This window comes from Dermacentor silvarum, chromosome 1 (genome assembly GCF_013339745.2).
Source record: "Dermacentor silvarum isolate Dsil-2018 chromosome 1, BIME_Dsil_1.4, whole genome shotgun sequence".
Taxonomy (NCBI): domain Eukaryota; kingdom Metazoa; phylum Arthropoda; class Arachnida; order Ixodida; family Ixodidae; genus Dermacentor; species Dermacentor silvarum.
In genome coordinates, this window is record NC_051154.1 from 29,094,877 (window position 1) to 29,108,094 (window position 13,218).

Genomic DNA, 13,218 nt, shown 5'->3' on the forward strand with positions numbered 1-13,218 from the left:
ACGCGACAGGGCATCTGCAAAGTGTGGCATCAATAAACGCCGTGAAAATAGCTGAATATTCAAACAAAAGGCCACGTGGTCTTTTGTACCTACCCTACATAATTTATGAGCGAATCCACTCTCCCCGCCAGCAAAGCTGACATCGCACGCGAAGCGCAGTCAGCAGCAGCGCGAACATGGCGAAGCTTCCCACTCCCACCAAATTTCACCACCTCACCTGACAGCCAAGTGGCTATGGCGTTGAGCTGCTGTGCTCGAGGTCGCGGGTTCGATCCCGGCATCGACGACCGCATTTCTACGGGGGCGAAATGCAAAAACGCTCGTCTACCTATATATTTTAGGTGCATCTCAAAAGCCCACACACGCACACACTGGTGGTCGAAATTAATCCGGAGTTCCGCCATTAATGCCTACCTTATAATCATATCACGGCTTTGGCACGTAATACCCCAGAAGATAATTCTTCTTAGGCCACTCCAGAGCGAATGTGGCGAGCAGCGCCTGTTTGATGCCGCGTGCAAGAGAAATAGGATCGTGGGCTCCGAAAACATCTGTTGCTGTCAATCAAAAGCTCACCTCGGTCTTCGTGAGGTTCGGGGTTATTGGCCTGGAAGGGAAAAGTAGGGCAATTTTTGACGGGAACGTACGCGCGATATCTTTTGCGGCAATTCCAGACTCCGAACAGACTCGGCAGGGACAGCCTGAGCAACGAGTGGCTCAATGGTGCAGGCACCCGACATTATGCAAAGCACCAACTACGCTCTTGTTTGCTCCCGGGACGTTTGGTCCTATCTACTCGCCCATCGAAACTAACCTATTTTGGAACATCTCCAGTCTAAGGTCCAGACAGGTTTTATGTATTTCACGAAGTTATCCCTGCAGTCTATATCTCGCTTTCACTAGACTCCTCATAATGAGATTTGCTGCAGGATGTCTAAAACTGCCCAGCCCAATAACACTGGCGGGTAGAGTGGATCCTCCAAAAAAAGGTCGTGCTGGCTTTTGTTATAAATTCCAGCTGTTCTCGCGGTGTACCGGTGAAACACTTAGCATATGCTCGCACACCCACAAACACATGTGCAGATGCAATTTGCAGCATGCTGCACCAGCTCGGCTGAAACAAATATGCGATTTTTTTACGAGAATTACGGCGGATTTTCTGTTTATATGGCTCGCTCCTTTGGAAAAGTCTCCATGTAGTTAAAGATGCTGCTCGCATGCTCAGCCATCCATCATCTTGTTCTTGGCATCTTAAGGGTGCATTACTAAGTTACTGGAGTAAACTGAGCATTTTGCTTACAAGCATTAAGACACTAACAAGCACAGCATGAAGTCATGTCTCCAAACAATATCTCACTTAAAGACCATGGCTAAACATGTTGTGGAACCATCATCATTGCCTATTCCTGCCAGAAAATACTCAGCTCAGCACGTCTCCTACTTTTTGGTATACACAGACATCCACCTGAATTTGCTGTTTTCCAAACTTTAGATTGGTTGTGTATGCAAGAACTTGTGGTGTTTGCCTCCAGCAAAAAATTTAATTCTTTTGCATGTCACTGTTGCCATTTTATTTATATAGAAACCACAGAAGAACTTAAATTCTCAATTGCATGTAAGTAAACATCATGGTTCCAGCCCTTACTAAACAAATGTTTCTTCTTTGACAGACAAGCTCTCAAATGCCATAGCAAGGCATATGAGCTTGCAGAGATTGCAAAGACTGAGGCTAGGCATAGTCATATAAACACTTTATTAAAGACTGTGAAGAGAGCTAGTTCTTGATCTCTCATTTACTAAAGTCACATGTTCATAAATGACTAAACAGAGAAAGATAAGTCTTTCCCGAAAGCACCCCAATCGTTTAGGTGTGTACAATATAGCCGTGGAAATGTGACCGCAATAAAGAAAGTCTGTTCCATGCAAATAATTTAATATATATATAAAAAAAGAACACTTTTATATATCCAGAGGTTGGAATGCGCAACATTTTAGACGAGAGACACTCGTCTTGGTTCCGAGAGTTCGGCACCGAGTCTCTCGTCTAAAATGTTGCGCATTCCAACCTCTAGAGATATGCTATACCAACACGCCCAGTCTTCAACCTTGACTTTTATATAATCTTGCAAATCAGTTCTGCGGAATCCCGCAAGATGGAAGTTTCATGAAAGGGAAAATTGTCATCCACCTGAATCTAGCATGAAGCTACAGAAGAAACTCATACGGGTTTCTGAGAAAGCTTTGCAGTTGACAAATTTTTCGTCAACTGTGAAAAATTCGAAAATCACATCCCGCACCAGGATGAATTTTTCAACTGTGAAGCAACTCGTATGGGTTTGTTTTATAGCTTTGTGGTACATTCGGGTGGATGACAATTTTCCCATTCATTCTAGTATATAATCTGTGCAACTTCCTAGGTAAGAAGAACATACAAAGCCAAACTAAACAGAGGTTTCATAACTGTTTAAAAAACGAAATAAAAAAAAGAAAAGAAAATGCAGTTTATGGAATAGCACCATGTAAACATCTCCTGTAAAGAAGCTTTTTTTTATTATTATTAAAGGCCGACAGCAATGTAAATGGGACACTTCTTACAAATGAGAGAGTGATGTCAAATTTTCTATGCACTACATTCATTCTATGAAATGAAAATAGAAGGCAAATTCTCTTGTCCTGGAGCCATTACGATGACTGAGGTGCCTCAGAGCGAATGACACTAATCAGGTCCTGGTTGACAAGAAATATAAACTTCAAGTTAGCCATCTGAAAGAGAAGCACGGTCGAAGTCAATATCACAGTATGCTGGAAGCAAATTAATTTTCTAATCAGCCATATCTTGGTATCACGAAGGTATACTTTCAGCTTGTGGCGTAGCCATAATTTATTTCTTAGGGGGGGGCATGTGCCGGGTGTGCCACCCTCTGGCTACACCACTGCTTCCAGCCAAAAAATTTTCGTTAAAACATTGCTTCTGTGCTCTAGCAACATTTTTTTTTTTTTAATGGACGGCAGATGATGCCATAGACATGCAAACTTGCATACTTGCATGTCACCTTTTGTTAACTTGTGTTTAACAGAATCTGATACACTAACACCTGTCATAGTAGTACACTGGCTATAGTGTCCTGCTCCCGAGCATGATGTTGCAGATTTAATTCTTGCCTGGGTCAGCCATGCAGTGTTGGGGGTAGATTGCAAAAACACTAGTTTGCCAAGCTTTGGGTGAATGTTAAGAGTCCTAGGCAATCTAAGTAAATCCTGAGCCCTCCAGCACAGCGTTTCTCACAGCCCTAGTGTTTCTTTGGGTTGTTAAACCCCACCAATCAGTCCAGTATACAACCAGAAATGCCCATCTGCAATGACGACTCAGTGACCACTGGCCGCAACAAAACAGATGACTTCTCAGTTAATACCAGTCGCAATGGAAGAAAGCAGCTCTTTCTTGGCACCGTTAAAGCCAGCACGCTCCTTTTTTGCATAACCTGAAGTAAAAATGAAAGAAACGCTCTTCTTTCAGACACTGCATGCAGTGTATGTTACCCAACTGGCTCCTTTTTACTTTTTATGGCTATGCCTTAAGTCTGTGATGTGACGCTCCCTCCCAGTTTTTAAGTCCTTGTCACAGTGGCACTCTAGTGTAAAAGAACAAGAGTTTTGCACCAGGGAAACTGATGGTGCAGTGAGGCATCCTGCTCAAAAGTAATTTGCCCATGCTTGCTGGCAACATTTACAGGCGGAAAGACACATGCAAGTGAGAAAACCTATGTGATCTGGCTTTTATTTTAGTATTCTCTTTTTTTTTTCCATTCTTGCTGTGCTTGTCTGAAGGCTTCCATGCATGTAACACACAATGATTTTGTTCAATCGAAACTGCCATACTGGATAATATTCAATCACAAATGTTTAATCGAGGGTCGATGTTATGACTATATTCTCGAGACTAAAAAAAAAAAAAAATTAGGAGTGTCATCAAATGCGAGGCCACATTCACCCTAGCTGTGGTGTTTGATCCCAATGCCAGACATTCTCAACAAAGAATGCACAGTAAAAGAATGGCCATGTCCATATTTTCTCTCTGTGGTTGTGCAACTAAAGCAAGAATTATGTTAAAGCTGGTAAACACAACTGCCAATGCACAGCGAAAAAAAGTAAATTTCTATATGATGCCAAGCAAAGCTCAGAAAAGCTGAATTCTCTCCAAAAAATTAAGTCAAAAGAGAGAGAGAGAGAACGAACCCCCCCCCCCCTTTTAACACATGACTAGGAGCAGTATTCATGAGTGCAGCCATGCTGGCAAATCTCCAGTACTAAGGGGATGAGAGTGCATAGAGAACTGAAGCATCATGACTAAAGGCTGTAGCTGTACCTGGGTAATCGTGGTGACACCAATAACAGCACCAGTTAGTTGCCAGAGGAACCAAACTGGAAACACAATAGTACTACCCTTTTCATGCTCCACAGGCATGGAGGCAGAACCTTTTTTAAGACAGTGCATAATGTGGACAACCTGATGTGTTAGCAAGCTCACTTACAGGAAAGCCATCCCAATATACCTCTGCCATACACGAACATATGCCATCTATCACACCTCTAAAGGCAAATTTTAAGTCAAGCTACTAAAGTGATAAATTAATGCTCGAGAATGTCTAAGGCATCGATATTATGGAGAACAGAGCTTTAGTAATAGAGAAATTGAGGTAAATGCAGGACATGATTTGAGACTCCACCGAAACATTCAAGTACTAGCTCGATACCTTAGCAACTCATTATAATTCTGTACCGAGTACTCAACCACTCATAGTAAAAATATCATTGCATTGCATTATAAGATGGAAGAAAATGCTACTTGTCTGCTTCTATTTGATTCTTAGAAAAAATTACTTTTTGGCGTTGCCCTTGACAACACAGGGCGGTCTAAAGGTTTCGTTCTTGCTCGACACTGCACGGCCTGCACTTCTGCGTTTCAGTAGTTTCGTTATCACATAGTGGTGTGCTGGCTTCGCTGGCTCATACAACACACAAACTGCAAGTAGCAGAGAACAAGGCCCATTGTGACGATCGTCGCGCTTTCCATTCCTCTTCCGCGCTGTCGGCTGTTTTGGCTCGGTTTCTGGCCGCGCTTTTGCGTTTTGAGCAATAAACCGTAGCACCAGCTGTTGGGTACTGCTTTACTCACAGACGGCAGTAAAGGGTGGTGATGGCGTTGCAACGTCATGACTCCCGGCTCGGGGGCGGGCAACGTCAATTGTGCTAGAGGAATGCAGACCCTTCAGACGCGATTTTAATCTATGTCTTTTCTTTGCACGAAACAAGCCCTGCGAGGTTTCTGAAAAGGTATTACAACAGTCAACGTTGGCTTAATATTTGCCTTTAGTGTCCCTTTAACACCTGCCAAGAAAGTGGTATGTATAGTAGTGTCATGCTGAAGCCTCTGTTCTAATAGAATGAAGTCCCTAACCATAATTAGGTAGTATACAGGAAAGAATTTAGTAGTAATGGGAAGAGTAAAAGCTCACTGAAGCTCAATTAAAATCAGAAGAAATGGCTCCCTAAAAGATAAATAAAAATTAATATAAAAAAGATTTCATTTGGAAAACCATCCAACAAAAAGCAAAACTGAAGGAAATGCAACCTTCCAATTCAGCACATCTACAGTAACAGGCCTGCCAGCAAGGCCACAGCCCTCACCCTAAAGCCTTTAGGTTGAACACCACACACACGCAAACAAATGATTTGATTACCTAGCCAGCTACTGTGATATTAAAGTAAAAGGAGAAGGAATTAGTTCCAAGCACGCATTTATTTTTAAAGTTTGTATTGAGCACAGGCCTTTTGTGGGATACATATTCAATGTACTAATGATAATTTACCTTTAGACCAGCACACAAGCCACAGTAAACATGGAAACTACAGAGACTGAGAAGCAACACATTGTTTTACCATCTCAGTGACTTTTCCGTGACTTTGCTGGCTGTTGCCGATTTCGCCTGTTTCAGAAATTTCTCTGTATAAACTGAAAGTACCCCTCTGGTGTCTTTTCAACGTCAGATGACTTCTAATGGAAGGCTCAGAGACCTATGAGCTAAATGTTTTCATGAACAGAATTTATTTCTCATAAAACTTGGCGCAACATTAGTAAAACTGTAGAACGAGCCCTAATGTGTAAACATTACAAAAAAAAATTGACTCGCCATCTCGGCCCTGCGAAAGTGGACGTCTAGTGAAGCTGGTGAAAACCACCACCACAAATGCCAAGGGGAGTATGCAATGCTTTATTGCTTTAGAGTAATGGGAGTAATGATAATTTTGGCAGCACACCGCCGCCTATAGTGGTGCTGCAACAACAATGAAATCAGCTGCTAGGCTGGTTCTTTTATATACGAAAGGCTAGTGACATCACTCCCCACATCCCAAGCTGCCGTCGGCGTGGCAGCTTGCGAAACAGTAATCTTTACTGGGAAACGTATGCGGGGAGCACTACGTGCTTCGCATTGTTATCAGGAGCACCTTATGAATTATGTGGTTTGGATGCTCGTTTTGAGCTTGTTCTTTATTGAAATGTATGCTGTTCTGTATGTTGTATGCGTGATTCCAAAGAATGTATGCACTTCTCGCTTCACTTTGATGAGTGCTTGAAACCTGCTTCACCTCCGCCGTGGGTTGGCCCGGTATTACACTACCTCCGGGATTCGGCCACATTTCTGCCCATGGACGCCGGACACGAAAAATGCCGAGCACGAGAAATGCCGAGCACGAGAAATGCCGGACACGAGAAATGCCGGACACGAGAAATGCCGGACACGAGAAATGCCGGACACGAGAAATGCCGGACACGAGAAATGCCGGACACGAGAAATGGCTAACAGCTTCACGGTAAAATTCGAGAGAGTGGGAAGGTATGCCAATGAAAGTATGCTTTGGGCTTGTCATATGATGTGAAACTATGTTCAGTTTCACATGAGCCATTGAGCCACCCAGCACAGTGGCTTAAGTGGCCATGGCATTTAATTTTGAGTACAAGGTCATGGGTTCAATTAACAGCCAACGCAGCAGCCAAATTCTGATGGCGGCGGAATGCAAATTTAGTGTGCCAACTTTTTTATGCAGCTTAAGAAATCCCAGAAGCCAAAATTAATCTAAAGCTCCACCCCACCTCTCTGACCGACCATGTCCCCTAAAAGTCAAACCATGGCTTTTGAATGCCCAACGCCACTCCATTTAAATGTTCCTACCGAGTTTCTTTGCACCATGTTTTAATAAATTGCTTCAAGCAACATGGAAGGCAAAAGAGCTTTTGATATTATGAAGTAAGCTTCCGAGTGAAATAAAACAAAGAGCAGAAAGTAATACATAGTACATAAGACAAGAAAAAAAAAAAACAATTTGAGGCATTCATTACCTCCACAACAGAGTTGTTGTTCAGCTTGTGCTTGTTCCCAGCTAGAACTGGCTTGCCATCAATATAGATTGGCCTTTTGCCCTCATTGGCAATGATGAATTCCCCAGTGTTGCGAAGCTTGATCACACCCTGGCGACGTGATATTTTCCATGAAGGGCCCTCCAAAGACAGGTCAATGTCGATGGGATTGTCTTTTGTCATACGCCCAATTGTTATCTGAAATTACAGCACCATTAGCAGCAGCTTAAGCCCACTTAGCCCAACTCCGGAGCACTTCAGAAAATCTACAAGGTAGGTTTGTATAGCTGCATATTCAGTACTTACTTCTTTAGATCGCATAAGGTACCTTACAAGGCGACCACGAAGCACAGCAAGAGTCTGATTGTCAAAGTCAGGTGGTGATACACCTGCAAAAAAATAAAAAGTGGCACAACAGCTAAGGCCCAAACCCCCCAAAAAATGGCATTTGAATACAATTTGTGTGCGAGAAAAAAAAACAAAACAAAGCAGCAAACCCGTATAAGCAATGCAGTAATTCACGATGTGGACTGAAATCAAGCAGTTGTGCTGCAATCCCCATTCATAGCTGAGTAAATTTGTCACACCGAGTGACGCTATTATTGCATTTGAAATAAACAGTGACATTTCTGCTGCACATCACCCAACAAAAATATGGAACAGAAATGCGCGAAATATAATCAGCCAAGAAAAGAAAAGGAAAAATGGTCCAGAAGTGCATTTGCATTCCAGATATAGAGGCACTGACTAAAGTCTATGGGCGAAGAACCAATAAACCGCGGATTATAAGACATCACTGAGGCCTGCCTACTTACTTTTTTTTTTTTTGAGTAACAATTAAAACATGAAAGACGTTTTACAAAAAGTTTCTAGTTTGTTTTACTTTAAATTGTATCAAGGCGGACTGAATGAGCCCGGAATAATAATTCCACTAGGTGCCCGCAAAGTCGAAAATCGTGACTGCGGCGATTAGTACATGTGAAACGGCAATGCAGAGTTCACGTTTGCAGAAATCACAGGTTTGAAAAATACAGTGCAAAATTGCAGCATATAAAATGGGCATAATAAAGCAGTATGAAAAACAAATTTAGATAGTAGCATAGTTTACAATGCCAGCACCACAAAAAATTCACTGAAGCTGTTTTTTATGTTGCGATTTATTGAAATAATATCAACTTGCCATTTCGTGGTGATCGAGGCTGTGGGTATGTTTTGCATTCACCCGTCATGCAGCCCAATGCACATTGTGCATCGTTGCAAAGTACAGACCGGGCAGGCGACATTGATTCCGCAACAAATTCAGTTTGGAGCATGAAGCCCACACACGAGCTTACACTGTTCTGTCCAGAAAGCGGACACAAAACTGTGTAGGCATTCACAGTAGTTGCCAGCTGATCACCCATAGAATCAAACTCTGCTTAGCCGATAGTCCAGCTCGTGATCTCATGCCTATCTCTGAGGTAGCCATGGGTATGAACATATTGCTGCACACCAATCTTGCCCAGCAGGCCTAACCAGTGTCGTTATCATCGGGAGTCAGTGATAAAATTGCAGTTTGGTGTGAATCCAACAAAAGATAGAGGCTGTATGGTACTCGGAATGCTGAGGGATTACCTCGATAACCCTAAGCAATGCAGTAAAATCTTGGTGATACGAATCTCACGGGGTCGCGTGAAATATTCGTGTCACCCGAAATTCGTATCATCAAAACATACACAATATGAATAAAAATGAATTTATTTCTACCAGGAAAGATTTCCTATAGTGGAATCCCTACTGATACCTCAAAATGATCTGCGATGTTGACAAAGTGCACCTAGTGCCAGTAGCTGCTTCGTATGTGCTGTGCCTTCGACGTTTAGTTCGCGTTGAAGCGAGAGACAGCGCAAAGGTCAATTCGCTCGCTGCTGCTGCTGCGTTTCCGTTGCTTCACCTTTCGGGCGAAACTGAGGCTTTTTTTTTTTCGCGGTCCCTTGAAAAACGTATCAACGGGACATTTTCTTCTTGTCCAAATTGTCAACGATCGCCTTCTAAAGGCATATAAGTGCGCGCACGTGATCTTGGAAAAGTTTTCGCACGCCACTGAACGCCTGAGCATGTCAAGTGCAGGGAGCGTTTTGAACGTTTGGGGCTGCGCCTCGGTCGTCGTTGCAGCAGCAGTCCTCGTCTACTTTCTCGCTAAGCATCGGGTAGGCTGTGATGTGGTCCGGTCTGCTCGACGTGGGCACCAATGAGAGATTGCGCAGCCGCGTGACGTAGTCGGTTGCTTGGCGACTATGGATCACGTTTTCGAATCACGTTGTGGGAAGAGTTCGAGAAACGTTTTCGTCGCACGTTCGTGAGTCAAACTAGAGTAGCGGAACGATGGCACAAGAGCGTGTGCAACAGCGAAATGAAAGCACAACCGCTTATTTTCATTCTAAGGTGTGGCTTTGCCGTGAAGTTAACTTTGACTTTAACAATACACGACAGCAAGTTCTCAGGGGTCTGAGATCTCTCGATCTCTGCACCATGCTCTTGAGAAGGACACATGGCGACGAGGACGATTTGCTTCACGACATCCTCGTGTTTGAGTGCACTGAACGAGAACAACGGAAAGCAAACATGCAAGCTCGCAACGTCACAGCTGAGAGTGACAAGTCGTCAAAGGAAGCTGAGCGCGCTCACGAAGGCGCCGCCGCAAAGGATACGCCCAAAGCCGCGACTTCTCCTGAAATGGGCGTAGGTGAGAAAGAACTGACACAGGCAACCAAGGAAACCTTGTCGAAAGAAAAAGAAGCGGATGAGAACGTTCCAAAGGAGGCAGAGAGGGAACCAGAGGAACTTTACGTTCAAGAGCAGCCTCCTGAAGAGCCAGAAAAGACACGGAAAACTATAGAAAACGAAGAAACTGCGGCGCCGAAACTTTCAGACGTTGTTGCAGAGCCAGAAAACAAAAGTGAATCCGCAGAAGAGCCGTCGAAGGAGCCACCCAGTGACTGAAGTGTCCGGCGCTCCAGAATCGACTATTCATGAAGAAGCCCCCGCCGCAGTAAAACCGCAGGAAGTCAAGCAAGAAGTAGCCCAGCCAGAGCCTAGAGACTAAGCCACATCAGAAAGGGTAGAATACGAAGTACCCGAGTCTGGTGACAAGGCAAGTGAAGAAGCAACAAGAAAGGTTAAAGCTGCTCAGAAAGAAGCTGAAGAGCCTGGCGGTGCCATGCCAGCAGGCGCGGACAAGACGATGGAACAGGCAACTAAAGACCAAGGTGGTGAAGAAGCAGCCACTGAAGCTGAGCTAGGGGCTACAGACGAAAGCAAGAAATCTTTGGAAGCTGCCGAAGAAGGTGTAAGGCCAGCGACTGAAATAGTGTCCGAGGAAAAGACTGACGAAGCCACCGACGGGGCAGCATCTTCCGAACCTAAACCGACGTCACCAGCGGAAACAGTGAAAAAGAAACCCGGTATGTCCAAGTCGCCGTCCAAGCGCGGGACAGGAAAAGGTCCGCCCAAACTCTTGATCAAGAAAAGGATGACGACACATCTGAAGAGTATCAAGAGGAAAAAGAAACCCCAGTAAAGCAACGTCCGGAACATCAACGCACTTTACCCGTGAGACTACGAGACTGTGTGTTGCGATTTTTTTTCTCTCTCTGTGTGCAACGAGAATTCTATTGTGCGAAGTTCTTATGTAATGTGAAACATTTTTTTTTCTCTCTCTTTTCGTGTTGTGACTTTCCACAATGTCAAGCCAGTCAAGATGGCCGGAAGAAATAACTTTTTCAGGATTGTACATTATGAACTACCGAATTACTGTGTGCTGTGGTGAACTTTAAGTGTCTGTTCTTGGAAATAGTGCGTGCTTGTGTTTTTAAGCTATTATTATTATCTTTCACTGTCTTCTTAATGTTTGTATTTTATGTTTGTTTATTGTTTTTAGGATAGCCGAGCATTTGTAAGATTATTAACAAAACCTTATGTAGGATCGCCTTAACGAGGACGTTAAGGAATTGAGGATGGCCAAATGTCAGCGTATCGCTAGCGCCCTCCCTCGGGAAGCGCTCTTCATGTAGTGCACTAGTGGGCCTAACGAAGCTTGAGGCCTAACGAAGCTTGGGACCCACGTAGCAGTTGTCGGCTGGTCAGTGAAGGAAGAAGACGTGTGGCTATGGTCGTGGGAGTTCGCCTGTGTGGCGTAGTCAACCTGTGTGGCCATGTAACTTATTTTATTATACCGTTAAATCACCCCTCCTCTCCGACGACTTGTGCCTGCATCATCGACGGAAGACAACAGGCATTACTGTATATCCAGCAATATACAGTCAAACCTCGTTAATACGTAGTTGGCCGGGAATGACGTTTGGGTACGCACTAAGTGATGTACGAATTAACCGTCAGTGCCGGTTTAGCGGCTACTTACCAGCCAGAAAAGAACGCCACGATCCCCACAAACACACTCTCACGCACACACAGGCACGCTAGCTTTATTCACTGGCAGGCAGCAAAAAGTCAGTTATTTTCACTTGCCGCCGTGGTGGCCTCGCCGCGACGACGGCATCTTCGAAGTCAGCAAGTCCAGCAGCCAGTTTGTCCATTAGGCCTCGCTTCTCTGCGAACGCTCGCATCACTGCCACAGCACGCGCCGCGTCGGATAGTGAAGGGCCGTCGTCCACTTCGACATCGCTGTCCTCCTCACTTTCGCTTGAAGCTGGACGAGGTGCGACGGCAGCAACAATGTCGCTGTCTGAAAAGTCCGGGGAGGTGGTCACGTCGCCGTCGACATCTCGGAAGGTGCCGAAGTTCACCTCCTCATCTGCTGCACCTTGCCGCTCGAGCACTTCAACCAAAAGGTTCTCGCAGTCCTCGGCGTCTTCACCGTCCGCGTCGTCGTCGCCTTCAAGTATTTTGAATTGCGCTCGCGCGAAACAATTCTGTATTGTTGCCGGCTGGACCTCCCTCCATGAGTGCGCGAGTAGGTGTACAGCGCCCAGTAGGTCTATGGTGTACGTTTTGCCGCTATCCATAACGAGCAACATCCTCCGTAGCAGATTTTTGCGGTACGTCTGCTTCACTGAGCGGATGATGCCCTGATCGAGGGGCTGGGCGAGCGCTGTCGTGTTCGGGGGCAAAAAGAGCAGCTTAATTGCCGTCAGGTTGTCCAAATCGACATGCGCCGACGCATTGTCGAGAACGATCAGGACATTCCTTTTCTTGGCAGCAAAACGGCGGTCCAGCTGGCGCACATACTCCTCGAACAGCTGAGCAGTCATCCACGCCTTTTTGTTGTGCTTGTAAATGACATCGGATGGCAAACGGGCGCCTTTGAAGCAACGCGGTTTTCCGTACCTGCCGATCACCATCAGTGGCAGCTTCTCACTACCGGTCATGTTGACGCCGAAAGCGACCGATACCCGATTTTTGGCATGTTTCCCGCCGGTGCACTTTTCATTCTTAAATGCCAATGTCCTGTCCGGAAGCAGGCAGTAGAAAAGTGCCGACTCATCAAAATTGAAAATGTCGGCGGCATCGTAGGCTGCCAAGGCTTCCTGCAATTCGTTGTGCTGCCACTCATCAGCGCCTTCTTTGTCCGCTGCAGCAGCCTCACCGCAAACAGCTTTCCCCACTATGCTGTAGCGAGCTTTAAATCTCGACAACCAGCCGTTGCTGCAGGCAAAACCGGTGCAATTCAGCTGAGCTGCGAAAGTTAGCGCTTTCTCAGCCAGAAGGGGTCCACTGACTGGCAGGTTCATGCTACGCGCCTTCTTCAACCAAAGCAGCAGGGCCTTTTCTACTTCGGGAAAAGCAGAGTCTCTGATGCGGCA

The 13,218-nt window shown here is 45.1% G+C and overlaps 1 protein-coding gene across 2 annotated transcripts in view; it reads right to left on the reverse strand.

Annotated features, from left to right (window-relative positions):
* Window positions 1-1,736: 1,736 nt before the first annotated feature.
* Window positions 1,737-13,218, reverse strand: part of LOC119458969 (microspherule protein 1) — a 33,002-nt gene continuing 21,520 nt past the window's right edge. For both annotated transcript variants that reach the window (XM_037720829.2, XM_037720824.2), the window contains exons 13-15: window positions 7,724-7,806; window positions 7,400-7,615; window positions 1,737-2,763 (exon numbers count right to left, since the gene is read on the reverse strand). In XM_037720829.2, the coding sequence (XP_037576757.1) occupies window positions 2,683-2,763; window positions 7,400-7,615; window positions 7,724-7,806 (380 nt within the window). In that variant the 3' untranslated portion in view covers window positions 1,737-2,682. The remainder of the gene's footprint in view (window positions 2,764-7,399; window positions 7,616-7,723; window positions 7,807-13,218) is intronic.